We start from the raw sequence: 14521 nt of genomic DNA, 5'->3' as shown, positions 1-14521 counted from the left end.
TCTATGAATTCAATATATTTCCTATTCTGTCCAATGAAGATTAAACTAAAAATAAAAAAAATATATAATTAGTATCAGTGACACAAAATCAATAAAAATTTTTTAAGAATAAACATTTAGGAAAAACCTAGTAAAAAGATTACTCTCAAAGAAGTACTTAGTCTTAGAATATTTTTTTTCAAAAGCGTACCTTTATGTAAATAGAAGTATAAAAGACTTTTTTCCAGAAATTATGCAAGACTTTAAAAACTCATTACTCAAAACTTTAAAAAATCATTACTGTTCATGGTTAGGCTATACCAATATGAGAAAAGTGACTATATTGTATAAAATTAATCTACAGATTTAGTGCCATGTTAAAGTGGCAAGATGATATTTTATGTAACTAGACACAAACAAAAATAGAATTGATTTGGAAGAATAAAAGGGAAACTCAAGGAAAATACTAGGAGAGGAGGGGAAGTAAGAATGAAGAGACAGCAGCAGTGCAATGGAAAAAAAAGTATTAGATTTGGAGACATAAGTCCCATGTTCAAAGTCTGATTTTGTTACTATGTATTCTTGGGTAAGTCACAACCTTGCTGGACCTCAGTTTCCTCATCTTTGAAATGAGGAGGTAAGAGGAGCTAAGGTCTGATCTATGATAGTTATCAGATATCCCATTATATCATAAAAATTAATGCACAACATAATCATATTCTATCATAAAATTAGCATCAAACTGGAGACAGTGAATAGAATGCTGAGCTTAGATTCAAGAATACCTAAGTATAAATCTCACCTCTGACAATTATTAGTTTTGTAACTTTTAGCAAATCTTTTTTTTTTTTAGATGTTTTTTGCAAGGCAACGGGGTTAAGTGGCTCGCCCAAGGCCACACAGCTAGGTCATTATTAAGTGTCTGAGGCTGGATTTGAACTCAGGTACTCCTGACTCCAGGGCCAGTGCTCTATCCCCTAGCCATCCCTTGGCAAATCTCTTAATGTTCATTATCAATTGACTCTCTCCAATATTAAGTCAAGGATTTCTCCCTTTGCAGGGAGTTCCCAAAGCTGATAGGCTCACAAATTCCTTGTATTTTGGAATATGTTAGTTAAAGAACTAAAAATTAGACCAATAACACAGATCAGATAAGGAAGGGATTAAGTATTTGTATAGTTCCTATTATGAGGCGCTGTCCTAAGTGCTTTACAAATATCACCTCATTTGTTCCTCATTTTATCCTGCAAAGTAGATACTGAAATTATTTTATTTCAAAGTTGAAGAAACTGAGGCAAACAGAAGTTAAATCATAGCACTTTATCTATTGTACTACTTAGCTACCTCTGATAAACAAGAGCCAGAAGCAGTAGAATACAACTCCCCAGCACGAGCAATCCAGGAACCAAACTATCAGGGGAGGTTTTTATTTGATAAAATCTCTTGGGAAAATTGTAAGGTAGTTTGACAAATTAGATTTAGACCAACAATTTTACACAATATATCAACAATAATACTATGCAAACTAAATATAAAAAGTCACATTATAAAAAGAGATGCTTTTTATAATTATAACCAGGAGAAGAATCTTTATCCAACTAGAAAGAGGTAATCATGAAAGATAATTATAAACAATTTTTATTACATAAAATTAAAAATGCTTTTATATAAAAAATATACCTAGAATAAAGAAACTGTCAGATGGGGGGGGAGAATCTCTGCACAAATACCTGGAAAAAGCCTCCCCTCTAACACAACTCTGTGTGTGTGTGTGTGTGTGTGTGTGTGTGTGTGTGTGTGTGTGTGACACCAAGAGCTATATTGGATAAATGGGCAAAGGATATTGAACAATTGTATGGAAACTATCACCAATCATATTATTGCTTCAAATAATTAATATTAAGAGTATTACAAATTAAAACAACCCTTAAGTTTCATTACACTTCTCTCAATGAAACTAAGATAATAAATAATTGATATAGTCAATGTTAGCAAATCTTAAAAGAGGTACATTCACTTATACAGTGTTGGGGGATTTTAGAATTTGACTGATATAGTCAAACTCAAATAGAAATGGATTCCTACAGCAGTATACTGACTAAGAAAATCACAAATTATCATTACCTATGTTATGTTGTATTTTTATTTATTTTTAAAACATTTACCAACATCCCATTCTCCCCTCCACTCCATGTTTGACACTTTCAATCTAACCAACTAATCTGAAATTTGAAACTGTGATTTATTTTTTTTTTTGGTTTTTTTGTTTTTGTTTTTTTGCAAGGCAATGGGGTTAAGTGGCTTGCCCAAGGCCACACAGCTAGGTAATTATTAAGTGTCTGAGGCCACATTTGAACTCAGGTATCCTGACTCCAGGGCCAGTGCTCTATCCATTGTGCCACCTAGCTGTCCCTGAAACTGTGATTTTAAAAAAGTCACTTAGTTGCACATATTCTTTGTCTCCCCCCAAACCTCCCCCAGACCTCCCAAAATACATATATTTCAAGAAGGCTGAAAGAAAGAAAAATCAAAACATTCATTGTAACCTTTTTTGTGTAACCTTTGGAAACAAACTGTATATTCACACCTTTTTTTTTAAAAGAACTCTATAACAATCCTTTAGTGAGATAAAAGGACACAAATATGCAATATATGGAGAGAGGGGAAAGCCTTCAGAATAGTCTGAAACTTGACTTGACAATGTATTTAGTATTATGTCAAACTCAGGATGTTTAGAGAAGTAATTTGAAATAATGGTGAAACTTTAAACTGAATAAGAAATTATAATCTACACTAGCATACTAAAAGACCATGAAGTACATAAAAGAAATCTCACTGCAATCTCCCTGTGATCACACAAAGTATTTTGTTCCCTCTATTCCACCATGAAGTCAAAACACACCACTTTTCCTTAACACGTCCCAGGCCCTCTTACTTCTGAAATAGGATATGGTCAATATGTCATAATGGTTCTCCCAGACAGATTTTTTGTTAGAATGACTATAAATGCAAGAATCTGAAACTGAACTAGGGAAAAAAGTGGCTTCAGAGGTTATTTTAAAAAACGGCTAACCAACATCTAAGATACATTTTAAATTTCTTTTCACTTGGTTTGTTAGGGAGGGAATAGCCTATTAGAAAGGTAATAATGGATTGGGGAATGGCTGAACAAACTATATAAACATAATAGAGTACTATTGCCCCATGAGCTAAAATTATGTCTTGTTACAGTTCCTTCAAGTAAGTGTATTTATTAATAATCAGTCGAGGTAACAATATATAGGAAATAGAAATGAAGAATGTAAAGGGGAACATGGCTGCCATTTGCCCCAAATGCCTTCTAAATTAATCAAGGTCACTTCTGGAGATTGTGTTAAATTAGAAAATACACAAGGAAGCAAATTACTAATTGGGAAATGAAGAAGGGAGCATATTAATATTTTATTATGAAAGATATTTTTCCTCAGATCTTCTTTCTATGAACTTATTTATGATATATACTTTTGTCAACAGAAAGAACTTGAAAATTCTGTATAAAACGTAATGGGATAACTATCAGGACAATGGGAATATCTTTAGCTCATTTAACCAATCAATTGTATGAATAAGAATTTAGGAAACTGTTTAATAAGGTTTTTTTTTTGTTAATTCTGTTACTTGTTTGTTTTTAAAACTGTCAGTTGTTTACCCTAACTTGTCATAAAAATACATTCTACAGTACTTGTCAATTCTAAGTTGTCTTATATAGAACTGAATAGTAAACAATAAAATAATGTAATGAACATTTATTACTCCAGAATATGAAAGGTGAAGTGAGAGAAATACTTCATTTGGACCCCACTCTAGTCCAATCAGTATCTCAGTATCCATCAATCTGATATGATTCCATAGAGGTAGTGATGATAAGCCCAGTGTATTAGATCCCAGATAATGTGAGTTGTGGATTGTAAATTCTCTTGCATAATGATAGAAAGCAAGCTAGAGGTCCTTCACTCTTGTTTTTCCTTGTCTTGGTGACAAAGCCCAGTGTGGAAAAGGTGAATCAACTACATGGAAAGTATTCCAATTTATTATCATACATCCAGACCATGTTCTTTAATACAGCATTAACAAATGACTCTCTTATCACTATCCTAGTCAATATGTATAGCTTGCACCATCTTTTCCTGCCTAACCTAAGTAGGAGCCTTTTTATCTTAAGACTACCTACCTTGACCAATCTGTGATCCAGACATATAGTTTTGCTTATTCTAGCCTATATATGCCATATGACAATCAATGGAATCATTCCATATTTAAGATGGCCTTTTTTTAAAGGTTTTTCCAAGGCAATGGGGTTAAGTGACTCAACCAAGGTCACACAAGTGTCTGAGGCAGCATTTGAACTCAGGTCCTCCTGACTCCTGGGCTGTTGCTCTATTCATTGTGCCACCTAGCTGCCCTGAGATAGCCTTTCTTAAATGTCTAGATACCAACCTCTATAAAAGTAAGACCCTGGAAGGGGAGGGCATCTCAGATCATGAGAAAAATCTAAGGTCCACTTCATGAGAGAATACCATGAACCCTTTAATAAAGTACTATGACACAGAGCTCTGTCTCAGGCACTTTTATTGAAGGCAAGCCAATTTTAATTGCCACAAAAGCATTAAATTTATGACACTGGTTATAGAATTATTGTTTTAGGGTAAAGAATATGTGTATAAATACATCTACATATACTCATGCATAGATAAAAATGATACATAGGACACACATATATACATGCATGAAATAGATTTCTGTTAATTAAAAATATACAAGTTGGGGGAGGATGCTGCAGATGTGGAGTATCGCATGCACTTTGAGATGAGATCACTATCCTTAATTTTATGTAATAAACATTTTTACAAGACGATGAAACATTCTATTTTTGACAGGCTGAGGATATAGAATGAGATATATATGAGTACATTTACCATATATATGTATTTTAGATAACATACATATTTATTTGTTTGCAGACACTGAAAAAATTGGTTTCACTTGACTATGCACATTTGTTACAAGGAATTTGTTTTTAATTTAGTTTACTTTTCAATGGAGTGGGGAGCATAAAGAGAAAAAAATAGATTTTTTTTACCTAAAAAAATTAGAAAGGGTTAGCAGTGTATTTGTGTGAGAAAGGGAGAGAGAGAAGTATGTATGAGAAGTGAATGCAATAATCCATATATAGAGAATGTTTCATACACTTTCAGAAATGTTCACTTTATCATTAGTCTTAAATTTTGCTAAAAGATGATAAAATGGGGTGGTTAGGTGGTACAGTGGATAGAGCACTGACCCTAGAGTCAGGAGGACCTGAGTTCAAATTCAATCTCAGACACTTAATAATTACCTAGCTGTGTGACCATGGCTAAGTCACTCAACCCCACTGCCTTGCAAAACAAAAACAAAAGATGATAAAATACATTATCCTTGACAGAGAAGTAATGGATTTAATTTACAGAATAGGAGTTATGTGTATTCATAGCACATAGACATATATATATATATATATATATATCTACAGATGCACATGTATGTCTGTATACATACATATATAGGCATATGAATACAAACACTGAAATTTGTTTTCATTTTCATTTTTTTCCAATTGAATGGGGAGTGGAAAGGAGGGAAAAATAGATTTTTGTTAATAAAAAAAGTAGAAAAATGTAGCGGGAATGGTGTTACTGATATGGAGAATTACATGCACTTCCCGCCCTAAGATCACTATATTATTAGTTTTATGTAATTCTTTTAACTTTGCTGAGTGATGCCTCCAAAGAGAAGGTAAACTAAATGTTTGCAAAAATTATAAATAAGACACATTAATAAAACTTTAAAAACCAAAACCAACAAAAGGAAAATAAAGTAATATTTACCTTGTCAGACTGTAGACCTCCCAGAATCTTATCTAATGGGGGGTTATTTTTTTCCTCTTCCTCTTTGGAAGTTGATGAAAGTGATCCAGGGGATGGATCCTCTCCAGATGACTGCCGTGGGATAGTGCATGTTTTACTGAAAGATTGGGATCTTTTGACTACAGCAAGTGCAAAAGGAGAAGGAGAAGAAGCTGTATAGGGCCGGGGTGCACCAAAAGTCCTCAAGGCTTTTAGGCTGAATGCTGCTGGCTGAGCAGAGGGGAGATTCACTGGTTTGGGGGGTTTGGTAGGAGAAGTTGGGGAAGCTGGGATGTCTATGTGTCTCCGACTGATATCACAATCAGTTTGTTTGTTGGGAAATTCAGAAGGGAAGTTAATTGTCTTATTTAAAGGAGAAAGTGTTTCCTCTTGGGGAGCTGATACCTTCCTTTCAACCTCTTTATGCTTCAGTTCATTTTGAGCAGAACTTGGAGCAGCACTGACGCTTTTGGCAGCTGCAGATGTAACATAATGACCCGAGGCCCTTTTCTGCATCTGGAGGAAAAAAGAACTAGGTTTTGTCTGGGGACTGATCACCTTTGATCTTCCTTTCGGCTCTATAATACTATTTAGGTGTTCTAAATTCAGCACCAGGGGAGTTGCACCATTGTCTTTATTTACTAAAGAGGCCAGTTTTGAAGAAGATACAGTACCATCAGTGATGCTTATTTCATTTTGGATGCGATGCTCTCTTCCCAATTTGGATTCATATTTCTTGTCAGCCTGTGTCTCCTTTGGACCTTCATAAATAAGATCAACTGTTTGGATAGCGGATTCCTTCTGCTTCTCATGGGGCTGGACGTTTTCTGAAGTGGGCATCACCTGATTGTTTTTACTGTACTGGGTGGTTTCTGACTCCCAGTCCTTCAGGATGTCCAGGGACTTGGGAGGAACTATTTTATAAGTTGTCATTCCAATTTTGGGTATGTAGTCTCTCGTAATTTCATTAGAAGGCTTTGGTTTGGTTTTGTAATCAGGTTTGTACAGAGGATAACTCTTTATACAGGAATCCATTGGAGTTTTATCAGTCCCATCTACTGGGATAAAGAGATCATTACTGCCACATGTAGGACTTATATCTTGAAGGTTGAGTATGTCTTCCTGCCCATTTAGTGGTCTCTGGTTCTTGCGTTCTCGTGAGGGATCTATAGATCCCTCTGTTTCAAAAGATGAGGTGTGAGATGATTTACTGTCATGTGAAAACTGTATGTTTTCATTGCCCCTGAAGTTTGACAAATTATAATTCAGGTGAGCAACTGTTTCACTTAAAATATTATTATCCAAATTGTTATGGGATTGAGTTGTCTGAATTGCTGCATCCTGAGTTTTCACCTTTTCCAAGTTGGATTGACTCAGTTTCTGATCTTGAATGAATAAAAGTGATGGAAGATTTTCCTTATTACTGACAGCACTGTCAGTTTTACATGTTTGAGAGTCTGGTAGTCTATTCGTGTCAAGCTTGCTATTTTCAATGACATCAGCTACACTTATTTCTACTGTCCTCATGCCATTTTTCATTTTTTCTTCTGAGTCCACTGGTAGGAATGTCTTATCATTTTGATCTTTGAAAAAAACAAAACAGAATAATTTGTAACTAACAGCTCAATACATAAATAAAAAAGAAATTTTCTTCCCCAAATAACTCATAGGCATAAGCCTGAGCTCTACATACTTTTTTTCTGAAATTGCTATCTATAAACACAATTCCCACGTTATGAATAATTTTTAAAACTCTAATACTTAATATGAGTTTATTTAATTTGTAAAAAGACTCATGGGATCATTTTCAAAGGAAGCATTTCCAAAAAACACATCATCAGTACATATTCTTTGTTGCCTTAATTCCCCCTTCTTTGACCAATCAGAATTTCCTGTCACCTACGAAGTATACAATACTATTAAATGCTGTGAAAGATATGAAATAAAAATATAAAACAAATCCAGTAACTACACAAATACAATTACAAAACACTTCTCACATAAAGACAGAGAAATATTATTTGCTCATAGGCAGGCTGAATCAACATAATAAAAACAATTCCACCTAAGTCAATTTACTTATTCAGTGTCATATTGATTAAACCTCCAAATAATTATTTTATGGAGCTAGAGAAAAATAGCGACAAAAGTCATCTGGAAGAACAAAAGATCAAGAATACTAATAGAATCAATTTTAAAAAAGTGAAGAAAGGCAGTTTAGAAGTACCAGATTTCAAACTATTTTACAAAACAGAAATCATGAAAACAATATAGAATTGGCTATAACAAATAAATTGGTGATTAGTAGAATAGACTGATAAACACAAAGATCCAAACTTTGGGGACAGAAACTCACCTTTAAGGGTAAGAACAAAAAATGCTAGAAAAAGTGGAAAGCAGTGTGGAAGAAACTAGGCATAGACCAACATCTCATACTATATATTAAGATAAGGTCAAAATGGATACATGATTTAAATTTATAAAGGGTGATATCAATAAATAAATGTACCTATCAGTATAGATCTATAGATAAGGGATGAGTTTAGGAATAAACAAGATATAGAGAGAATCACAGGGAGTAAAATGGATAATTTTTATTACAAGAACTTAAAAAGGTTTTGCATAAAAAAACTCATTCAACCAAAATTATAGAAGGAAAGGAGGAAATTGGAAAAAAAATATTTAGAGAAAATTTCTCTGATGAAGGCCGTATTTCTCAAATTAGAGAGGTAACTAAGCCAAATTTATAAAAATGAGAGTTTTCCCCTAATTGATAAATGGTTAAAGAATATGAATAAGCAGTCTTCAGAAGAAATCAAAGTTATCAAAAGTCATATGGAAAAATTCTCTAAAACACTATTGATTGTTGTTATTTAGTTATTTTTAAGTCATGCCTGACTCTGTGACCACCTTTGGGGTTTTCTTCGCCAAGATACTGGAATGATTTGCCATTTCCTTCTTCAGATCATTCTACAGATAAAGAAATCGAGGTAGACAGGGTTAAGTGATTTGCCCAAGTTCCTGTAGGTCACAAGTGTCTGAGGCCTGATTTGAACTCAAGTCCTTCTGATGCCAGGCCTGGCATTCTATCCACTCTGCCTCCTATGTGCCCTGAGCAGATAAAAGCAAATTAAAACAACTCTGAGATACCACCTTACATCTACCAGTTTGGATAACACAATAAAAATGAAAAATGAAAAATGTTGGGGAGAATATAGAAAAATTAGAACACTAATACATTGCTGGTAGAATTGTGAATAGATCCAACCATTCAGAAGAATAATTTGGAACTATAACCAAAAGTTTATAAAACTGTATTTACTCTTTGATGTAACAATACCACTACTATATCTGTATCTAAAAGAGATCAAAGGGGGAAATGACCTATTTGTTAAAATATATATATATATATATATATATATATATATATATATATATATATATGTAAATAATATAGCCACTTATGGTGGAAAAGTACTGGAAATTCATGAGACACTCAAAGTTGCAGTATATGACTGAGATGCAATACCACTGTGCTATAAGAAATGATGAGAGGGGAGGCTAGATGGTGCAGTGGATAGAGTTCCAGGCCTGGCATCAGAAGGACTTGAGTTCAAATTTGACCTCATTCACTTAAAAAAAATTACCTAGCTATGTGAACTTGGGCAAGTCACTTAACACCCACTGCCTTGCAAACAAACAAAAAAAAAAAAATGATGAGCAGTATGGTTTCAGAAAACCCTGGGAAGACTTACATGAACTGAAGTATATTGAAGTGAGCAGAACTAGGAAAATATGGTACATAGTAACAATACTGAAAGGATAATCAACTGTGAAAGACTTAGCTACTCTGATCAATGATCCAAGACAACTCCAAAGAACTGATGAAAACTGCTATCCATCTTAAAAGAGCGAACTGATGAACTCTAAATGCAGACTAAAGCTTACTTTTTAAACTTGTTTTATGTCTTTGTGTGTGTGTGTTTTCTTTTGCAACCTGGCTAATAGGAAAATATATCTGAATAATTTCTCATGTATAATCGAGATTATTATTGCTTGCCTTCTCAATGGGTAGGGTAGGGGCATGATGGAGAGAAAGTGGAATTCAAAATTTTTAAAAAGAATGAAAATATTTACAAAATTTTGAGAAATATTTAATGAAATAAATAAAAATATTTTTAAAAGATATAAACTTAAACCATGACCCTCAAGAAATAACTATCAAATTCCTCTTGCTTCTTTTTCAGCTTTGTCATGCTTAGAGAATGAAGAGTAGAGATATAGCCCTCTTAATAAAGATGAGTTCTCAAAGTTTATCAATATTTTTAAAACTCAGATCTAACTTTTTAACTTGATTGCTAAATGTTTTTTTTTTTTTTGTTTTTTACAAGGCAAATGGGGTTAAGTGGCTTGCCCAAGGCCACACAGCTAGGTAATTATTAAGTGTCTGAGACCGGATTTGAACCCAGGTACTCCTGACTCCAGGGCCAGTGCTTTATCCACTGCGCCACCTAGCCGCCCCTTAAATGTTTTAAAAAAAAAAAAAAAGAATTCTTTTCTTTCCCCAAAGGGATAATTAATCACCAATATATCTATTTTGTCACTTTTTTGGTTTAACATGCTTTCTTGGGGGGGGGGGAGATAATCTATACCTCCATTATTAACATCAATAGTCTTGGGACAAGACACCATTTTCCAACTACAGATTGACAAAGATTTCTTTCGCCTTAACCATAGCCTAGGAACCTGGAAGAAACAAGGGTTTTACTGAAATTAGAAATTTCATAATATTAAAATGAATTTATAAGAAGGTAATAGCTAAGGTGTCTTCTATAACTAAACAATAAAGGGAAAAGCTCTGCAAGTAAGCTGCCCTTCCTCTGCTGGCCCCTAGCCAGTGAGATGTAGCAGATTAGATTAAATAATAATGATTTGATAAGAATGAAGTGATTATTATTATGTGTTTTGCAGCTAGGGGAGGCTGGGGAAGATGGGAGGTGAGAATGAATAACTGACTAGTTTAAAGATAACAGTAATGAATTGGTTTTTTAAAGGTTTGAAAATGTCTCATTAAATTATGTACTTAATGTATGCAGACATAATTGAAAGCAATTTGAAAGTAGAGGTTTTATGCATGTACACCTGGGACTTTCATAACTATGTCAAAATCCTGAAATAACTTAGTAAATACAGCAAGATTAATTTTGATTTTGAAGAGTGGCAACCAGGTTTTGACATGTGAATTCTGAAAGGATGTGGGATAAAACAGTGTTGTAGGGGGGGGAAAGTCCCATATTTAGAGTCAGAGATAAACATGGGCTCTTCTGTTACCACTTCCTACATGACTGTGGACAAGTAACTGAGACCTCCAGAAAGTCATTTTTCTCATCTTTAAGTGAAAGGGGGTTAGACTAAGTGATCTCCAAGGTCCTTTCCATCTCTAAAATTCACATACCAGACATAAACAGTTTTAATCATTTTCTACTGGCAGGATATTTGCCATTACTTATATTATACATTCAATTTTCAATTGTATTTTCACATACCTATGGCCAGTAGTGTCGTTAGTGGACATATCAAGGCTCTAGATATTTTTATCAGATGCCAATGAATCAAATGCCACCAATGAGGCAGGCAAGCAAGTCTGTCTCATTAAGCAGGTGGGATTCCTGGGCAGCTTGGAGACAAGTCAAACCACTACTACCATTTGTCCTACTTCTTTCCCTCAGATTCTTATGAAGGTAAACAAAGAAACTGAAAACTTTGGTAACAGCAGAACCTCTATCCAAGACTATCAACTTTGCCTCCAATCCAGTTAGTAAGAAGAGTAATTGATATTGAGAAGGGGCTCATTTTCTTTGCAACTACCAACACTAACTACTAACTCACTTCTGAGGAGGTAAGTCCTAGAAATGAAACTACATACTTTTTCTGCCCCTAAACCATCAGTCTTATCTCTAGACCAAACCCTGAAGTTTTCATCCAAAAAGGAACCAAGGATGCAAATTAGAACCTCTCCATGCATGCTACAGCTCTTGCCTCCATTATCACCATCATCACCATCATCATCAATAACTAACATTTATATAATGCTTATTATGTACTAGACAATATGCTAAGTACTTTTCCAATTATTATCTCATTTGATCATCACAATAGCCCTAGAAGGTAGGTGTTATTACTATACCCATTTTATAGATGAAAGAAGCAAACAGAGGTTAAATGACTTGTCCTAGGTCACACAGCAAATAAGTCTGTAGTTAGTTTTTAAACTCTTAAATTCCTTTCTCTAAACCTAATGCTCTATCCTCTTTGCCATCTGGCTGCCAATAGGCAAAAGTATTAAAGCTCTAGAAAATAATTTCTTTTGCACTAAATAATGGTTCAATATCAGAAAGTTATTAATGCTCTTTTATTGTCAAATCTAATGGTCTTTTCTCAATCCTCATTTTTCTTGACTGCAAAGCATTTGGTCACCACATTCTCTATCTTGCACTCTCTTCTCTCATGTTTTTTGTGATACTTCCTGGTTTTCCTTCCCTTTATATCCTTCGGATTTTTTGTTGGACTATCTCTAGCATGCTTCCTAACCATGGATATACCTCAAGGCTCTAGCCTTTACCCTTTGGCTATTCTTAAGGTGACTTAGAAAGGATTTATTAATTATTCATTTGCATGCAATACACTATAAGTGCTTTTAAAAATTATCTTATTTGATCCTCACAACAACCCTGAGGTACAGGTTATTATTATTCCCATTTTATAGTAGGAGAAATTAAGGCAAATAGAAATTAAATGACTTGCCTAAGGTCAGAGTGACTGACAAAATGTAGGTGTTTCAATAAATGTTTATTGCTTTGAGAGAATTCAGAGATATCAGAGCGGAAAAAAAAGTGAGAAACAGGTAGATGGATCTTTTCTCATTATGGATTATGCTGAGGAAGGGAAAGAACAGGAAATGGAAATTGTATAAATCATTCTTTCCCTGAGTTTCTGGTAGTTTCTCTGTAATTAACAGTTCCCTGAGTTTCTGGTAGTTTCTCTTAATTAACAGGTCAAACACATCTTATGAATACCTAAAACTCTGTTTGTGTATGTGTGTGTGTGTGTGTGTGTGTGTGTGTGTGTGTGTGTGTTTTACTTTTTGCTATTTTTAATTATCTGAAACCTCCTCCAATAATTTCAATAGTTAAGAGATGATTATATTCTTTTCCCAACAAATTCCCTTTCTCCTGGTTTACTCAGAAACTATCACTAAGTTCCATTTCAATGTCTTATTGTGCCATAAAGGCAAATTTTTCAAAGTTATGCTAATGAATTAATCCTAGGACATTCTACTAACCTAAGTAGGTTTTAAGCATGAGCCTGGCACTAGAAAATAAGCCTGTATTTGTACAACCAGTCTGGTTATATTTTCAGAGACATATCCCCATTTGTTGGTCACTGATTAATTTTTTTTTAGTAAAACTAGCTCTTTAAGTAGATATACTAAGACATAGTAGGATTTGATCTACATCAGTTAAAGAACTAACCACAAAGACACCATCATGAGCTTTTAAGAGCTGAGGAAATTTAGAATACATAAGGAATATCTTACAATAATTATTGTGCTTGTAAGGAATCTCTTTTAAAAACCAATCAGCCGACCAACCAAAATATAACAGCACTGTTAGATATATGATAGAGCATTCAGAAGAAGTCTAAGACAACCTCTGTCATCAAGGTGATGATTACATTCAAACTGAGGCAAAAACAGCAATATACCTGAAACAAGACAGAAATCATTGGAAATCCATGAAGCTTCATGGAGAAAATAAAATTTAAAACTGAAATTTGAAGTAGATATCAGCAAGGGTTACATATGAACAAAGACAGCTTATAAAAAGAGAGTCTGAAGTCAATACAAAGCAATTATTAAGCATGAGAATTGGGGGGATACAAAGAAAGGTAAAAAACAAAATATAAACAATCCCTGTTCACAAGGAACTCATAGTCTGATAGCCAATTGGAGGAATTTTGACTTAATGAAGTAAGAAATGGGAGCCATTGATGACTTCTGTGTAAGGGAATGACATGATATGACAAAAGGATTCTTTTAAGAGTATTTATTTGGCAGGGATATGGAGGTTAAATGGAATGAGTGAGATAGACTGGAGTAAGCAGACAATAGATATGAGAAGGCCAGTTAAAAGACTGTAATAAAGTAAGGGAGTAATAAAAGGTTTATATTAGAATAATGACTGTGAAAATAGAGATTTACTTAAGGCTAGGATAGACAATTGGATGTTGTTTTTTGGTTTGTTTTTTAACGTGACTGACTATAAACAAAATAGATATGTCTTCGAGATACTTTTTAGGATTATAATACTATCTGATATCAGAATTAGTTGGAATTACTTACCATTATTCTTATTTTGGTCCAGTATTTTAGAGTTTCTTACATTTTCAGTTACTGTCTCTTTACTACTTGTACCATTCTGTAGTTCTCTGCAAAATATAGTAATGTATATTGTATGCTGATATCAATAACAGGCTCCCAAGTGCATGTGCACACAGACTCCCAAAGAACAAGAAAATTGGCAATGCATTCTGAAGACAGATGGACTAAAATAATCATCTGT

The 14521-nt window shown here is 34.0% G+C and overlaps 1 protein-coding gene across 7 annotated transcripts in view; it reads right to left on the bottom strand.

Moving 5' to 3' along the window:
* COBLL1 (cordon-bleu WH2 repeat protein like 1) overlaps positions 1–14521 on the bottom strand; it is a 193153-nt gene that overhangs the window by 13567 nt on the left and 165065 nt on the right. For all 7 annotated transcript variants that reach the window (XM_074215827.1, XM_074215822.1, XM_074215824.1 and 4 more), the window contains 2 exons: positions 14302–14387; positions 5883–7483 (listed from right to left, as the gene is read on the bottom strand). In XM_074215827.1, the coding sequence (XP_074071928.1) occupies positions 5883–7483; positions 14302–14387 (1687 nt within the window). The remainder of the gene's footprint in view (positions 1–5882; positions 7484–14301; positions 14388–14521) is intronic.

This window comes from Macrotis lagotis, chromosome 1 (genome assembly GCF_037893015.1).
Source record: "Macrotis lagotis isolate mMagLag1 chromosome 1, bilby.v1.9.chrom.fasta, whole genome shotgun sequence".
Classification (NCBI taxonomy): Eukaryota; Metazoa; Chordata; class Mammalia; order Peramelemorphia; family Peramelidae; genus Macrotis; species Macrotis lagotis.
Note: the sequence above shows the minus strand (reverse complement) of the source record. Positions and strands in the feature narration are given on the sequence as shown.